Source organism: Spinacia oleracea, chromosome 1, assembly GCF_020520425.1.
Source record: "Spinacia oleracea cultivar Varoflay chromosome 1, BTI_SOV_V1, whole genome shotgun sequence".
In the NCBI taxonomy this organism is placed as follows: Eukaryota; Viridiplantae; Streptophyta; class Magnoliopsida; order Caryophyllales; family Amaranthaceae; genus Spinacia; species Spinacia oleracea.
Window position 1 is genome coordinate 123741987 of NC_079487.1, and position 18989 is coordinate 123760975.

Sequence of the window (18989 nt, forward strand, 5' to 3'; positions counted from 1 at the left end):
GGAGAGCTGTACGCTGAGTCCATATCCAAGTGTTTTGGGCAACAGCTTTATGTCGATCCGCAAATGTACCAGCAACTTCAGCAAGCAACAACAGCAGCAACAACAATCCAAGCCAAAACAACCCCAATAAGTTGCAACAACCTAATTGACTGCAGGAGCAGTCAAGAGCAGAAGACTCAAACAATGGTGGAAGCTCAAAGAGTATAACAAAGAAGTAATGGTTCTTAACATTGAGATGGGTTTGTGTCCCGTGCCTTGCTATCTACCCAATGTCGACATTGGCTAAAAAGTCATCGTTCTATAATGTGCTCTTTCTGCTTTTATTTTGTCAATTCCATATCCACATAGAAATGGAAACTTGGAAGTAAATTAGTTGTAGATTAATTTTGCATAGAGTTCCGCCATACATTCTATTTACTGTGTTAAGGAACATTCATGGAAAATCAAAGAATATGTTTTCGTAGTCTTTAATTATGTTCTTCAGTTGTCTTAAGTACGGAGTCTAACTTATATCAATGTATGCACCTATCTTATCTAAATGTTGACCTTTTGTACTGGAGTACGTATCAATATGTGAGTATCTTATTTTAGAGTTATTATTCATGGGAATTTTTGCAGTTTGTAATTGTATTAGGTAGTGAAGGGGTGGAATTGGAAGAAGAGGGCGCATGATGTAACTTGCAGTGCTTTTGTACAACGAGCTTGAGGGAAGTCGAATAAAAATTGTATATGAACATGTTTTTTTAACTATTATTTTTTTAGGTGATTAAATGTAATATACTACTAATACAATATTTAGTTTTTAAATACCCACACGCAACGCGTGCATATAAGACTAGTTATCATATATTCTAACAAAATCAAACGAGCTGTTGAAAATTCCACTAGATTGAATTAGCATTGCAGCAAAAGAGAAATGTAATTGTTGAAAATTGAAATGATCTGATAGAATATGTTAATATTCTGTAAATAATCTTTTTGATTATTTCGTATATTTTGTATTAGGCAAGTATATATATTTAGGTGAGATATTATAGCCTAGCATTACGTAATTAGTTGCATTGATTTAGCCTAATATTACGTTGTTCCTTTTGTATATAACAAGGACTGAGCAATGAGAAAAATACGAAAACAAGATACAAAAAAATTATTTACAGAATATTAGCATACTAGATTTTAGCCCGTGCGATGCACGAATTTTAATAAATTCTTAAGTTTAAATAAAACTTTTTTTGGCAAATGTTTAAACAAAATTTTTATATATACAAACTGATATATTTATATATTAGATTAGATTATTTTTTATTTTGGATTTCATTTTAGATTTATTTTTTTTAATTATTAGAGTGTTTGATTTTTGATGAAATTGTATATGCGTAATATTAATAATTAATTGATAAAAATATTTACGTGGCGCCTAATTATTTATCTATGTGTCACTCGACTTTTCTAATTCAAAAATAATTTCAAATTATTATTTTTTCATTGGCCGAAAGCATTCGATTTCCTACATTGGATTAGTGTTTGATTTTAGATTGAATTTTATTTAGATTAGTGTTTGATTTTGGATGACTTTTATTTTAAATTAGTGTTTGTTTTTGTATGAATTTTATTTTTAGATTTATTTTTAGTTATTAGAATGTTTGATTTTGGATGAAGCTAGTAGTATATATTTAGTAATTAATTAATTAAAATATCTACGTGGCACCTAATTAATTATCTATGTGGCACTTGATTTTTTTAATTCAAAAATAAATTAGAAATCTTATTTTTTATTGGCCGAAACCAATAGTAATCCTGTAACACCCCAAATTTCTCTCTTTTTAAAACCAATATTTAATTGAATAAAACCAACCTTGAGAGAAACTTAGGGGTATTACCGCCACGTGATTACGTTAAAGGCTAATTGACTCAACTAATGCAGCGGAATAACTCAAATACTTTTCTTTATTAAATAATAATAATCGAAATAAATAATAGTGTATATTGAATAAACCCTTGAAATTAAAATACTAAAATCTGAACTCACAAATGAAACCAACTTAGAAAAATAAATCCTAACTAGTGAACTCTCCATTAATCCCGTATGCAAGCATGTCACATCATCACATCAAGTTCCTGAAAACTGCTCACCAAAAGGTGAACAGGGCCAAGCCAAAACAAATAGTAAATACGGGTTAGCAAAAGCTAAGTACGAATATATGCAAGACATGTAAAACATTTATATATATTTGAACATACTTTCACAAACCATTTAATTCAAACTTGCTTAATTGAAATCATAGAATATTCATTTTCCAAAATTAGAAACTTTCCATAAATAGTAACTTTCCATAAATAGTAACTTTTCAAAAGTATAAACATTTCAAGATTTAAGATTCCAAAAGTAGAAACATTCCATGAAAAGAAATATTCCAAATATATAAACTTTCCAAATATAACAATATTCCAAAAGTAGAAACTTTCCAAAAAAATAGATTCCAATTAGAATATGGAAATCAAAACACCTCTTCTTATCTCCCCTTCCTTCCTAAATGTGCACAACCCCGAGCTAGTATTCCATCACAAATCTATACATTGGGGTACTAACCAAATAATAGTCAACAAGTGACCCTCGACTTACACAACAAGTGATGCGTATGAACATAAAAGTTCCATGAAATCCATTCCACCTTGAGACTTTATAAAAGTACAATAATGTTATGAAATACCATCCAATTCCAACCAAATGATAAACCAACAATCCTCCTTTTATTTAATCAAATTTATTTTTAAAGAAAACAACGTATTTTGAAATAAAGATTTATAACTCATCAAAACTAAAAAAACTACTTCAAACACAACTTGAACAAATCCATCATCATATTAAAATCAAGAAAAATATTTAACCTTTCAAAAATCCTCAAACAATTTTCACAAATCAAGAAACAATTCAAAATCACTAATTCACAATTTTCAATTTGAAAACAATTAATAATTCGAAGTTAATAATCAAACCATACATAGATTTCAATATATAACAATCTAGCCACATACACGTACCTTGATTAAATAATACCTCACACAAAGATAAATTTGATCCTGCTACGGATCACTCACGAGTTCCTAACAATTAATAAATAAAACCCTAATTAATTCATGATTAAACAATTAAATTAATAAAAATAAATCTAATGGACTTAAATTTAATTCATGTTATGAATGCATAATAATAGTATTATAAATCAAAACTTCGAACTATGGTTTTAAAAATAAACTTTTAAAAATTACGGCATTAATTTAGAAGATTTTAAATAGTAAAAACTGACCGTAAAAGAGAAGGCTTTGAAAACAATTGGGGTGTGGAAGTCACGACACCAAAAGGTAGACGTCGGCGGCAAGTAGTGCACGACGGGGGTGTCGTAGTGGTGGTATAAGGGTTTTAGGTAAGAAGGTTTAGAGCCAAAGAGGGAGAAGAAGTTTAAGAGCGGGCTTGGGAAAACTCTCAACTTTTGGTGTGAGGAATTATGAATAAAGTAGGGGGTATTTATAGGTGTAGGATTAGGGTTAGGGTTATAATAGAACCCTAAGAGGTACAGCCCTGGTTGGTGTTTAAGTTATGATAGGATTCTGAATCTAGTCATGATTTTGGTGATATTCGGTTTAGAGTAAAATTGTTTAAAATAGAAATACAAAAGATAAAATCACGAAATTAAACAGAGGCTTGAATAATTAATTAAGATTTATCCTGAAAGTTTCAGAATTTATCTCAAAGAATTCGGATTTTTAGGGAATTTTGAATTGCTAAAACTCTTTAAATCCAATTTTAAATAGAATTATCTTATTTTTCCAAAATAAATCCGAAATATATTCTCATAAATATATTATCGTATAAGAATGATTTTACAAAATACTAAACATAATTTTCGGATTTATAAAATAATATTAAGTTGATTAAAACTCTTTTTCTCCAAAATTGATTCCTAATAGAATTAAGAATTAATAAAATCTGGAAAAAAAATGATTAAAATTCAGTTTAAAATAATATTCCCTCGAAGACATTTGAATATTTTCCCTTCCAAAATAATTTAATATCAAATATATATATTAAAAAAATGCATAAAATGATTAATAAAATGCCTAAAAATATGGGGTATTACAAATCCTATGTGGCGCTCTAATATTTCAGCAAATATGCTTCCTTTATATATATACTAGTATTATATGCACGCAATGCGTGCCAGATGTTCCCCTTGTTGCCTTAGATTTTCTAACTTTATTATTTATGTTAATTACGAAGTATAAGACACCTTAGTCTTATTGAGTCAATGCAATTATGGACACCTTATTCTTATTGAGTCAATGCAATTATGGCTAGTCTTATCAGTGACGTCCTAGAAAGGATGTTATGGCTAGAAGAAATTAGTTGCGTCTACGCACTCAATGCAATTATGGGGTTAATTTGGGAATAAAAATATTTAAAATGGTTATAAGTTGTAATTAATTCAAATCGGGTTTGTTTTGTATTTAAATCTATATTAAGAGTATGCTAGTTTAATTTCGGCATGTTATGTAGAGATCGGACCAATTGATATGGCAATGTTGACTTTTATCATGAGTATCAGAGTATGTAATTGATTTCCCTTAATTTAATTGATTATTGGTAACCATAAATGCATATCCCTCGAGTTTGGCTAATCTTAATTCCCGTGGTTGGTCAACGTAAATTTGTTTAGTTATCTTCTTTGTGTATAATTATTTTACGTAGAGTAGAAAAATAGAATATTATTTAATTATCACTTTCTGAATTTAAGATAGCTTCCATAAGATAGTTTCCCCAATTACAATTCAATCTTGCGTTAAGACATTTCAACTAATTAGCTATTCTTTATATTTTTTAATTAATTCAATTCAATCTTGCGTTAAGAAAATAAAGTTTATTCTTGAAACTTTCCCTAATTTTAGTAATTGTAACAAAGAAGATTTTAGGTTGTTATCGCAGTCAAATCAGTTGTACTCTGTACAATTGTCTTTATGGGCCCACTAAGAAGGTTTTGGGCGTTTTGAGCCTTTGTTATTGCATTAAAAATCAACTTTGTAAAAGTGCAAAAGGTATTTTAGTCTTTTATATGGGACACCAAAAGTGGAATTACCGAAAAGCCCATCCCCTCTTCCCTTATGTAATATAATATAGATATTAGATTCTATCATGATCGATCAAAGATTCAAGATTCAAATCAATTAAAATTACTCCTAATTCCAATGTTAGTTTCCAATATTTCGTATTTGCATCATTACAAGAGTATAATACGATTTAATCAACACAAGAAAAGTAAATTTTCAATAATCCAAATACAGAAATTCAAATAAAACAATTAATTAGGTTAAATGAAATTGAAAATGTAACAAGTATTCTTCAATTCCTTGCTCTGTATTGATTTCTTCGGTACACAGTAGTATATGTAACGGATAGCATGATTCTAGGCTAATTTAGGGGATATACAAAGATTACATAGGCTATTACGTAGTAATGCTAACTATACAAAGATTACGTATATTAATACAAAGATTATATATTATTGCTTTTGACTTTTGTATAGTCTGTCACACCTCCGCAGTCAAAGCGGGAGACCTAGAATGTATATAGCCTAGCCCTTGAAATTCGTGATATAAAGCACAAATGACTTTATTTTATGAATTCAAAAGATAATAAAAATATTCTGCATAATTGGAAATAGATGTCACCATAATTAATCCTACATATAAATAAGAATGTCATTCTCTAACGTTTAACCACAAGTCTACAACCCTCCAAAACCCCATCCTACCAATTCTAGAGACTCTCTACTTTAAAAGCTGAAAGAAAAGTTTCAAAAACAACTTCTTATACATTGTATGTATCCACATGTACAAACAAGGGAAAAGAGAATATATCACTACTTCACTAATAACATTATTAGTCACCCTGTTTATACGTATCATTGCAATTTACAACCTCCCCGTGACATTATTATCCTTATGTTTCTTTCTTTGTCTCATAAATTCCACAGGTTTTCAAAGGCACATCTTTATGTGTATTGCCTAAGCTTCAGTTCGGGCTAATTAAGTGGAAATCAACATTTAGAAAGCATGTATATTGTATGCTTTGGTGCACAAAATTATTGGCAAGGTGATTCTGGCAATGAAGGGCAAACAAGCAAAATCTTTAGTGGTTTTCCGGCTTATAAAGTCTACTATTAGTTGGTTTTTAAGTGCAAGTGTAGCTCGTTTCTGTTAATACGGCCATGTAAGGGTTGTTAGTGTCCATCATAGTTTTTGTTATGTTAGTAGCTAGGTTGTTGCCCTTTGTAACCTTATTTTAATTAATTTATGATTACTCGATGGGCAAAAAAGAATTATTAGGGACCCTTGATCTCCTTAATCTTGAAAAGTTTTAATAGTAATGGTTTGGAACACTTGTAAATCAACTCATCCGTCACATGATTTCTCTTTTTAAGTAGGAAGGAGTGACATATTTGAGTTTTTAAAATAGATTTCGATGTATGTAAATGTAAGAGCATTTTAGGTGTTCCATAACTCTTATGAAGAAAGAGAATGAAAATAGACTCTTCTATAGTTCTATCTGCTCTCGATAATTCATCTACAAGATAGAGTTTGGGCCACACACGCATGAATTTGCTTTTTCCATTCGTCAAAAAAATCTTTGTTTGATTCAATTTGATGTGTATTTGTTAAAGTCACATATCCTTTATAAATATTGTATGCCATTTTATTAATGAATAGACTTTACTATAAAAAATACAAAAAATCTAGCTCTTAGATATCATTCCTCTAATTATTCCTGTGCGAGCAAAAGCATTGGTACTTTGGTAGGGGACACATGCTTCTCAAAAACATGCAACAGTTTACCAATAATTTCGATATTTTTGTATGTACCTCAACCTATATGACCATTACAATTTGCAAGTTAGTTCACATACATTGAACTTTAGTTCTATAGCGCTTGATCTGATGCAAATTACTCGCATTAGATCACGGAAATGTAATACTTCGTAGGAAATTCTTACGAGGTAACATTATGCCAAGATTTTTAGGAACCATTGAACAGGTTTACCCATTTTCGATTTGGCTTTTTGAAAATCATAGAAACTACAAATAATTATTGAGTAATTTTCCGAATTTGCTGACTAATATGACAAATTTTTCTTAACAGGAGAAACTGACGGCTGAGCCAGCAAGAACCGATAACCATTCACGGTGTCTCGGCTTAGTAAAAGATGCACAAAGAAGCTTTGGGCTTGTAGTTATGGCAGTATCCAAAACAAACCAAATATGGCCGCCAAAACTTGTACTTGTTGGGAAGAATGTCCTAACTATTTTGTAGCTCATCTCAGCATTAATACAGGTTAATGCACTTCACTACACGAACAAAAGATTACAACAAAAGATTACAGTACAATCCTATATTAATATCCTTTGTGTTCCACGAGTAGAGCCTTACTTTACAGCTTCGGTTGTTCTTTTCTGTGATCTTTGTTATATAGGACTATTCGATCAACAATAGCTCAAACACGTAAAAGAACATTCTCGCGTCCGCCTCAAAAACACAATGCTTCTACATTTCAGACATGGGAGTATGAGTTTAACAGTAATTGAAAGCAAAACGAATGATAAATGCTTGATTTAGCATACCAGTCAAGCATACTTGAGAAATACTCGGAAATTAACAAATAAAGCATGTTTAAAAATATTCAATTCCTAATTCTAAAGACAATTTACAAACGTAATCTACAACTTGGACCAAACAACACCAAAACAAATAGGCAAACATATAATAGGCCTTGGTGAGATGCTTAAACAATATTGTGCAGGTTGGCGTGATTTGGTGTTTATATACCAAATCTCATTTATAAGGAACAACTTGTTTTAGGAATTTAAGTAGTCATTTGGTGTAAGTATATATCACTTCCTGAATTTCATTCCAACTTTCCAAGGAAGTGCCAAAATCGGTTTGGTTGAATAAAGGAAGTTTTATTCCACATGGGGAGGTTCTCTTACCTGGAGGGGTGGCTTCGGCTAGGTAAGCAACTTCCTTTATCAGAGGGAAGTAAAATTATGCAAAAATTTGCACCTCCTGTGCTATTGCTAAATCAAACAGTTGCATATATTGCTATTTACTAGGAACTCAGGAAGTTGAATTTCCTCAACTTCTTGTGTATTTTGCGAAACACATCATACCAAAAGACCACTTAAATAGTAAATTTTTTGCAAAACACATCACACCAAAAAAAAAATTACCAAAAAAATCTCCTTAAATGTCTGGAATTAACAGAACTAGGAAAGACAAAAGGAAACTTCTTCAACTACAACATGTTAATGACACTAGATTTTCAATTTACCTTCATGGTCACGATGAGAACGCAGGCGGGTTCATGATGCAAAGAAAGGGATCGAGTCAACCGAAAAACATTCAAATATCTGACTTGCAAACTGGACATGATCTTCTTCTTCTCAGCCATGGATCGATACACTGCCACGATGCCACGGGACCAACAAAACAATCAGAAATCCAAAACAATTGTCCAAATCAACCAACTTAAAATTAAAAGGGAAGTTATCATCATTAGTGTAAAGCTTACATCTTTGTGAAATTTGTGCAAGCAAGGAAGATGTCGCATGGTGTCTCCAATAGCTGGAGTTTCAAGACAAATTGAACAAACTTCACAGTTATCATTCTGTACATAGAAAAGAACAGCATTTAGTGCTAGAGTTGCAGGTAGCAGTCTCAAGTTTCTTCATCTTTTAATATCCACCACTGACGCCATATGCAAGGATACTTACATGTACTGTGGACTCCGGGAGGTTCGCTATTCGAGCAACTGATGCACCAAGATGTGTATGATTGTTTTCATCAAGAGCCAATAACATTTCGTAATCATTTCTGCACATAAATATGCAGGATCAAAACACTTGTTGTACAACCATTGAGCCCCATAACACCGGACATACCTCAATATATGGGAAAAGCAAAACGTGTACTTAAAATCATAATAAAAAGAAAGATTAAAATGGATACTCTCAATTCTGATTTTGGGTTAAGACACGTGAAGTAGTACAAGGTTCACGATTCAAATATTATCAAAATTTGAGGTGATTTGATAAGGAAAAAACATATATAATAAATGCATTTAAATTTGTACAGGTAACATGGGAGGTCTTCATAATGTTTTAGAATTGGAGAGTAACGCTTACCTTTAACCATAAGAAAAATTCTAAAAGAAGAGACTTGGACTGGGATGCAAGTATATATACAAATATTTGTCAAAAGAATGCCTAGTCCTTAACCTTCCAAACACTTCCAATGGAACTACAAAGGAGGGAAATATAAAGAACAGAGAGTAGACAAGAAAAATAAAGCCGTGCACATGATCAAATAGAAAAAATAAATTGTAACTGGTTATCGCTTCAAGCACTTACACAGTTAACCCGGACTGAGACGACTACTCAAAAAACTAAGTGCAGAAAGGTGAAAATTTTTCAGTGATATGTGTGAACTCACAAGGAATTAAGAAGAATAAAAAAAGCAATCTGCAGATTGGAAAGGAAAGAAACATTTGCTAAAGAATATGCAGCACCTGCATACTGAGTCGCCCAACTTCAATACAAGTAAAGTAAAAGAACAAAATTTGAAAGAGAAATTTTAAAAGAAGCCTTAGAAGACATACATATCTAACAGCACAAGCAGGGGAAACTAAAAAGTATTGGAGGAGGACTTACTCTCCAAATTCACGATCAGACTCAAGGAGTTGATTGACCATTCTGATATCATCATTTACCACAGCTTCCATTGTTTCAAGTAAATCCATTCTCTACATAACATTGAAAGACTTTTTATCATACAAATGAATGGGAGAAGACAAGCAACTACAGAATATGCTAAGACACCAAACACATGCACACTTTCTTCAGATAATTAACCAAGCATGCTTGACACGAACCACGAAAAAAATGATGAAACACCTTACTACACAAGTAACACAACAGACTATGAATTGTACTGGAATTGTAATGTAAAGTTGCACAGCAAAAATAAGACCAATAATTGAGAATATATCTTTGAGTCAATCGGTTGGTTAATAGACTAAGGTTTAGATTTAAATAGTTGCAATCCTAATATGTTCTGTACCCAGTCTAGAATACAAGCTATAGAAAAAGAACTGGGAAAAAGGAAGTACAGAGCAAGCCTACCGAACATAATTGCAAAGCAGAAAAAACATTTCAATTTTAAACTTTATGGCTTTATGCAATGCTATGTTTGATATAAATCTGGCATTAGCTATTATAAAATGCAATGGTAGAAAGACTACAATATGCTAAGCCCTTGCCTTGAAAGAAAGAGGAAGCTCAAATATGGGAATTTAAATGGTTGGGTATGGATTGAAAGAAGCCACAACTAGTATTTTTTTAATTTCTTTCACCAAATCCCTTCCAAAGAAAAGAGAACAAGAGCAAAGACTCGTGGTTCATTAAAGTTTAGAAGAAAAACCAAAACAAATAGCAGACAATTAAGACGCATTTTAACAGGTCATACCATGTCAACATCCATATCTGAAGGGAATAATCTACCCCTCCCTCTAGGATAGCGATGAACATGACTCCTTAGCCTCGGTACATTTGATCTGGGGAGGCGCGCTTGAGCTCCTCGACGGAACAAACGGTTGCGCAAAGACTGAGAAGCTTGCCGAGTTAATGGTGGAGCAGCCCCCTACAGAAAATCCAAGAAAGTTTTTTAATAATAATACAGTGCAATGTTTAATAGCAGAAGAAAGGGCACGCAGCCACACACTGAGGGGTTCCAATTGTCAAGCACCAAAAAGAGGCAACAATCATGCATCACCAGTGATGGAACCCACAAGCTCTAAAAATGATACGCTGTTCACAAGTTTTTTTTTCAAAAAAAGAAAAAAAAACTTAATCTTTCACATTTGCTAGGAAACAAATAGCAGAGTGGATCTCAAAATAGATGTAGGAAACTGGAAAAACCCCAATTCAGGCATGGTTTAGTTACAAGTTTGGAGGGTGGTGACAGTGTGGCACTGGTGAGACATGTGAAGGGAGGTTATCTTATAACATGAATTCTCCAGAGCAAAAGATACATGGCATTAAACCAAGAAGCATCAAGTCATTAATATCAATGATGCTTCATATTACTTACAAAAGCATGTGTGCGATGGCTTCCTCTTGAAGAAGCAGGCTGCACATGGTCTTCCTGATGCTCTACCCAGCCTAGTGATGAAAGTATCTGCAGCAAAATAGCGCAGAGTTCATATCCAACAAAGACATTCCCACACCCAGCCCAAATACTAAATAAGATAAAAAGAAACACCACCAACCAGAGCTCAACCGCTACATAAAAAAATGTTAAGAGAGCATCGAGGAGAAAAAAACACAGACCTCGTGACTAGAAGGTTCAGATATTTCATTATATAACTGCTCCTGCAGTTCACGAGCCAACATCTCATCTGCTTGGAGTTGTACATCCCTAGTTTCAGCGTCATTATCGGTTTGTGTGACACTCTCTCTCACTTCCGGAGAAATTTCACCAACAGCTACCGAGGAACCTAATTCACTCGGAGGCAAACGACAACGATCCCTAACTGACTTCCTGGTCGATGATTCCCCACCTGAACTCAAACAAATTACCTCTGACCTTTTCTCTGGGCTTCCTAAACTCAAGGTGTGCTTCTTTTGTCTTTTAATAATTGAGGTTGGTGTGTGAATCTGGCCCTCATTAAGCACAGGCTTTTGCTCGGACGACGTTGCAGGAAATGACGTAGAGCTTTTTCCCAAAACCTTTTTGTTTGAGTTGCCACTGGTGTCTTGTACAAGAACGCAGTCCTCAGGAAATTTACCATTGCACCATCCATCAGCAAAATGCCCAACATCACTTCTCCTGTAAATATAGTGTTCATAATCAGTCAACTAACAGTCTAACACATAGATTTAATAACACATAAAATACTTCTTCGTAGAGTCTCTCAAGCTTTTACGTCACTACGCACGAAGAAACAGAAAGTAAAGTGTGGCAGCTATAATTCCCCCTCACAGATTCACTCTGAAAAGGGAATAGTGTTTTCAATTTGGGTTGACCATAACTTAGAAAAATGCCTTCACATTACATGCAACCTTTGGACTAGACCTACTGGAAATGATAATTTCCAACCAAAACTGCCACCAGTGTAAATACTGCTGGAAAACAGTGTACTAGTCATAGTAAAACGACTAGAAACGACAGATCCCTACTATATATTTCTCTAGTCTTTCTTTAGTTAGAAAAAAACACATCTTGCCGTCAGATTCTACTGAAAAACAACAATCTCTATTACAAAAAAAACTCAAAATGCATTCCTGGATATCCAACATCAAAAAGATAATGAGCCAAACAGGATCACCAAGCCAAAGAAATCAAATTACAGAAACCCGAAGGCAATCTATTGTATAGAGAAAAAATAACACTTCAAAGTTCAAAGGGAGATAAACTTGTCTCTCTGTTTTTTTCTCGTTCTGCCAGAAAAAGATAGGTCTTGCGCATTAACTGTTATATGTGTAAAATAGTACCTGTCTGCATGGCCTTTTGGAGAAGATTCGTACAGCTCTTTCCCTTTCGCTCGGGATGCAGCATTATGTTTGGAAGTTACCTCGTTAACATCAACTATAGGATGAGACCCACCAGATATCACAGCACACTCAGTGTTTTGAGATCCATTACCAGAAGTCTCAGCTAACCTTTTGGCCTTTGCTATATTGTGTGGAGATATACACCCATTGCGTACCCACCTTTTCCGCACAGTTGTACTAGGTCTGAAAGAGTGAGGTGCCATCGAGAGACCCTCCACAGTATCATGATCAGAAGCAATGAGGCAAATATTATCATTCCCTTCCACCGAATGAACATCACAATGGACAGGATTATCATGACCAACCTTCACCTTTCCCTTATTCTCACTACTAATAGATTTCGAAGAACATCCAGCAGTATGTAAAGAAGCAATATTGTCGGGAAGCACATAACCTGTGTTCATCTTTCGGGCCCCTAAATTCTCTCTTGTGGATTTAGAGGAAGACTTAGGAACCTCACCATGTTCTACCAAAGCGGAGTCCTGTCTTCTGTTGGGATGGTGAGATGATATTCCTGGAAGACTAGAACCTTTGTACTGTTGCGAAGAAACTCCAGCAGTATGTAAAGAACCAGCATTGTTTGGAGGCAAATAACCCTTGTTCATCGGTCGAGACCTTAAATCATCTCTTGATGTTTTAGAGGAATGCTTTGGAATTTCACCATTTTCAATCAAAACAGGGTTCAGTCTTCTGTTGGGATGGTGAGATGATATTCCTGGAAGACTAGAACGTGAAAATTTGTCATCCACCAAGTGCTGATGGTTACAGTGATGTCTGTCCATGTGTTTAACGGTCTTGCCCTCTATAGTACTGGACATTGGAGCATTTCTGAAGCTAGAAGTAGGAATGGCAGTGCCGCTTGCACCCTGACTTCTAGCAATATCACCAAGATTACCCCCAGAATGAGAATACATTCCTGCAGCACGAATATTATCACCCAAACGTCTCCTTCTATCCGTAATGCCTCTACTTGCCAACATAGTATTTCTCGAACTGGACTCCGCAGGCTCAGAGATCTTACAAATATTTTTAGGTGATTTAGATACCCTATCAGGAGTGTCAGGAACAACCAAGACCTGATCAATATCCATGAGATCTGAATCTGCAAAGGCAAATCACATACATCAACACTAAGCAGAGAGAATTCAATCAAAGATTCAATTCAAATAACTTATTTGCTACTGCTAGGGCCAAAAGGCTGTAAACAAAAATTTCAAGCAGCATTTAACACAGGGGAAAAGGGAAACCATTAAACGAAACGAAGCTCCTACCCATGTTCTAGCCTCCCCACCCCATAGACAAAATAAAGAGATCTTCACAGATTATACAGATATCTGTTTAGAATCATCTCCACGGAACTTCTAGACTAACGACACGTTCTGATAAAAGGCAAGGGAAACCACGACACCTACGCTTTCAGTTAAGAAAACCTATTAGAACCCAGATAAATCAACCTACAGAGGACCACGTGTAGGTAGACGTGTGAAATACTAAACCAGGAGCCAATATCTGTGGGGGGGGGGGGATCTTCAATATCTTCAATGGCCATCAACCATACATCTAGTTCCTTTACATACATCCGTTACTACTCTAGATTTCCGAAGTCCTCTCGTTGACGGCAGATTATTGACCAGGGCCTGAAACCGGTAACTGGAAAAACATTGAGACACTCACCAAACTTAGTCAAGCAACCAATTTGCATTCCCTTGAGGTTTTGCATGGTAACTAATTACATACTCACACTCAAGAGAGCAAAGCAATGCCATTATAAACAATTCAGAAAAAACCTTCTTTTTTTCAATCCAGTGGTGACTTCAGGAGACATCTTCATTCAAAAAGTCGGATATTTGGGACCAGTGAGAATATGAATACCACATTCACCTCAACAACGCACTAAATTGGAAAAATAACAATCTCAGGCATTATTAGTACTTGTAGTCACGGAAAAACTAATCTCGGTTTTTTTGGTTTTAAAAAGCCACAAACCAAGGGAAATGGTTAAATGCCCCTTTAAGCATTCAAAAACTTAAACAATAAAGACTATCAACAAAGCCGCAAATTCTCTAACTCTGCCTCTCAAATTTCTGAAGTGAAAGTCATCCAACTAACTCAAGATTTGCTGATAGAATTTCCCCTTGAAACAAATGACACTAGAAAATAGAGGCAAATAATTGCCTTGACATATTCCTCACGAGCAAGAAAGAAAAAACAGATGGGACTCTGTTTTATAAATCAGAAAACAAAGCCCAGAGTTTTAACGTGCAAGAGGAGCTAACTAACCAAGTCCACAATCACACAAAACATGGTCAGGGATTTCAAGCATATCAAATTTCACTAGATACCCCTCAAGAAAAAGGCACGTGGCATATTGTACATATTATAATCTCTTGAGCTGTGATGATACCGAATGAATCTGGTATTCAATGTTAAGCAACATCCAGTCAGCCACTACATCAAGGACGTTCAACTTACTGTTATGCAGAGCCATCTTAATGTGATCATTTGGAGAAACCCATAAGACCGGTTAATAGCATTACATTACAGCCTTCATCATCGAACTCCATGACTGACCCAAGTTGATACACCAACATATAGTGTTATACTTTTATGAGCAGAAAATAAATCTAAAATGATAAATTCACATTCAAGCCTTAGAAAAGTTTGAAACCTCCAAGTTCATGATAATACAACATAACACACAATGTTTCACTTCATGAGTTGAAAGGTGACTTCTTATTTACAGTACAACTTCTTTCCAAAACATACTTAATATTACTTCAATTGCAAAAATGAAGCTGAAGCTAAAGCTTCAGGTGACAGTTCACATTCAGAAAACAGTGAGGGCCATGACATTCAGTAGAATGCTCACATGAGTCACATATGCTTGATGCCACCATGTTTCATTAGCTGTGACCAGAGCAGATTCACTGTATGGACTAGATGCATACATATGCAATTCTGTAAGATTGCAGCATGATCAAAAGACAAGTCTATGCTCCAATGGAATTGCAGTGGTTTAATTTGACAACACTTCATTCTAGAAAGATCAAAAGAGACCATATCAGGAACAAATATCCTAATAGAAATGTTCATCAACACATATCCAAAATATAAGTCTTTCTTAATCATTTTTACATATATACCAAAAGTTCTAATTTAGTTAAAGTTGTATTATTTTCAATCTTACAATCATATCATAAATTGAAAACAATTTCATAATATTGCAGCATTTAGAGAGGGTATAACAATGGCCATGAAATCGTGCTGAGGGACAGGCAATAACAGGAGTGTTCTACACACATACTGTACCCGAATGCAACCCAGAAATCAACTTTGCACAATCCGAAATTAGCACTGAAGCTATTACTCTTTTTCCTGAACCCAGAAAACGCCTAACAAATCAAAACACAATAGGATTATCCTATAAACAATCCATCAGTCAATCAGCTGGAAACTTTCGGAAACATCATACCATCAAATTAGAGCAAAAACCGTCCTTGGAACATCAACAAAATTAATTCTTAACGACATTTATAATTCAAAAAAATGCAGAATTACCCTACTGAATTTTCAAAGGTTAAATTAGAGCAAACCAAATTAAATTTGAGCAAGATATCCTCAAACGGGTTAAAAAAACCCATGAAATTTGTACATAAATTCCTAAAATCAGGATCAACCCAAAACCCAGATCATGAAAATAATTAAATAAAAGCATGAAAAAAAATTAATTAAATAATGGAAACAACAATCAATTAACATTTAATTTTTCATTTCTACAAGACTACAACAGGGGAAAAAAAGGAAATTTTTGTTTAGCACATTTGAGAAATCAAAAAACATAAAGAGGGAAGAATTAGGTTTACCGGAAATCGAGGGTTTGTGGTGGTGATGCTCCGCCATATGAACAGAAGAATGGAATCCGAGAGATGGAAGAGAAGAGCGGTGAAAAAACAAGAGGAGGTTCGTTTGTACTCGTATAACTGTACGGAGTACACAATTTTGGAGTACACAATTTTGGTATTCGTATAAGTGTGACTTACTTTTCTGTCTGGTTTACTAAATTTCGAAATTAACTTATTTGAACTTATTTTACTGAAAAATAGTATTCCCTCCGTCTTTTTTTGTTCTTTATATTTTTTTTTTTTTGGTATTTCAAAATGTTCTTTACATTTTCTTTTATATTATCACATTAATGACTTAGTATTATATTAAAATTTGTGTCCAATTATTATTTTAACCAATTAAATACATTAGGTCATTTAATCTTTTACAGTTTTCCATTGGGACATTAAAATTTTTCCATTCAGCATTTTGATAAAAGTTAAAACATTATAAATAAACGTAATTTATCTTGTTTAAATAAAAAAATTGAGGAATCTTGATACAAATTAATTAATCGTTAAAATGCGTGAAAAATACCAAACGTAAAGAACAAAAAGAGACGGAGGAAATATTATTGTGTGTTATACTGTAGTAGATTGTTTGAAAAAACATAACTTTGCTAAAAAAAAATTATTATTTGAACTTATTTTATCTAAATTTTGTTTTTAAAAAATAAGTAAAGGTAATTTGAAACAAATAAACCCTTGAAATTAAAAGTGTTATTCGAGATTTAGGATCGAGTCTTTTCCAGTTAGCTTCCGAACTAATGAACTATGCATCCAATTTAAATTGGAGAAAGAAATTGAAATGTTTTCTTTGGGAAATTGAAAAGTTTAATTTGATTTTAATGATTGACTTTTATTGATTCTGCGCGCATAAAACAAAGGAAGATTTTCCTTTTTTTTTTTTTTACGGTTTTAGACTTTAAATATTCATTTTTGTTTTTTTGGACCTCCAACATTTGGGCCCTACGGGTTAGGCTATACCGCTCCAAAATCGGGGTTTGACCAATCGTCAAAACTTCTAAGTCTGTCACTAGGGTCTAAATTGACTAATTCTAACACTTATAAAGCCTTGAACTTCTATTACTATTCACCCAATAGTGCACTTACCATTTTACCCCCATTTTATACCTTAATTTTTTTTTGTCTTATTCTTATCAATAGTGTGTGGACAATTATATCCTTGGTAACATAGCTACCATGTGTCTCTTTTTTCTTTTTCTTTTTTCTATTTTGCCTTTCTATTCCCCAATAGTGCACTTACCATTTTGCCCCCATTTTATACCTTAATTTTTTTTTTTTTGTCTTATTCTTATCAATAGTGTGTGGACAATTATATCTTTGGTAACATAGCTACCATGTGTCTCTTTTTTTTTTCTTTTTTTTTTTTCTATTTTGCCTTTCTTTCTTTCTTTTGTTGGGAACCAATACTTAATTCTACCAAATTTATCGCGTCACTCTTTCTAACCTAACTTTCCTCCGCCTTCTTCTCGTCTCTCATATCAATTTTGTTTGTGGAATACTACAACATCAATGACACAAATATTTTGAACGTGTGTATGATCATACTATTAATTACATGCAAATCGAACTTTAGCATTATTTTTCTAGCATAATTTGTAAATGTTAGTCTTTAACATAAAATTTCTGCAAACTAAATTTGTATACCTTGGGATCGGCGCTAGCGCACGGTCCAACAACTTACTAATGTGAAAAAACTAAAACAATAAAAAGTCTAAGAAAGTGAATACTAAGTCACACACACACACACACAAAAAAAAAAAAAAAAAAAAAAACTTAAAAGGATGCCGTCTAAAGAGTGAATTAGAAAGTCATAAACACGCAAAGATCTGCTTATAAGAATACGCCATGAGCTTTCAAACACAAAGCAAAAAAAACAAAAAAAAACAAAACATCATGTCTACAAGAACATCATTCCACATGGAGATTTTTTTGTACCAAATTAGTAACTCATATCAACACAAATTTGTTATTTTGAATCCACTATGCTACTTAACCCGTGACTATGCGTTTCATCCTTAAGTATTATGTAAGAGAGAATGTTGATTGCCAAGTAAATTGAGTGTTGAGTTATGCCCCTTCCAAAATAAAACAAAAAAACACACCTCGTTAATCAAATTATCCCATTTTCCTCTACGAGTTCCCCCGCCCTCCCTCCCACCAAGGTAATCATCATTTACCACAAACTCTTCTTCGAACCCACAACTCTTGACCGACGTTGACTACTACATTGACCATCCCGCTACACCTAATTTTCGACTGAAACCACCTCCCTAACCTACAACACCTCCGTGTCATCTCGAAAAACACCATCAATCCACAAATAACATTAACCTCCCTTGAAAAGCATCTCAAAAAATATACTACCTCCGTTTCAAAAAGATCTTTACAGTTACTATTTACACGAACTCCAATGCAATATTTAAC

The 18989-nt window shown here is 33.7% G+C and overlaps 1 protein-coding gene across 3 annotated transcripts; it reads right to left on the reverse strand.

Moving 5' to 3' along the window:
- Positions 1 to 7119: 7119 nt before the first annotated feature.
- On the reverse strand, positions 7120 to 16646 carry LOC110774788 (uncharacterized). 3 transcript variants are annotated; one of them, XM_021979383.2, is made up of 11 exons: positions 16521 to 16643; positions 15527 to 15694; positions 12598 to 13759; positions 11434 to 11932; positions 11195 to 11281; positions 10571 to 10744; positions 9757 to 9848; positions 8821 to 8920; positions 8619 to 8714; positions 8379 to 8509; positions 7120 to 7594 (listed from the first exon to the last, which is right to left on the reverse strand). In XM_021979383.2, exons 2-10 carry the CDS (start codon positions 15552 to 15554, stop codon positions 8450 to 8452), a joined length of 2298 nt encoding a protein of 765 aa, XP_021835075.2. In that variant the 5' UTR covers positions 15555 to 15694; positions 16521 to 16643; the 3' UTR covers positions 7120 to 7594; positions 8379 to 8449. The 3 variants fall into 3 exon arrangements, with proteins under 3 accessions (XP_021835075.2, XP_021835070.2, XP_056699365.1); XM_021979378.2 differs by lacking the exon at positions 15527 to 15694 and having other exon boundaries at positions 16521 to 16646; XM_056843387.1 differs by lacking the exons at positions 15527 to 15694; positions 16521 to 16643 and adding an exon at positions 15130 to 15160.
- Between the last annotated feature and the right edge of the window lie 2343 nt (positions 16647 to 18989).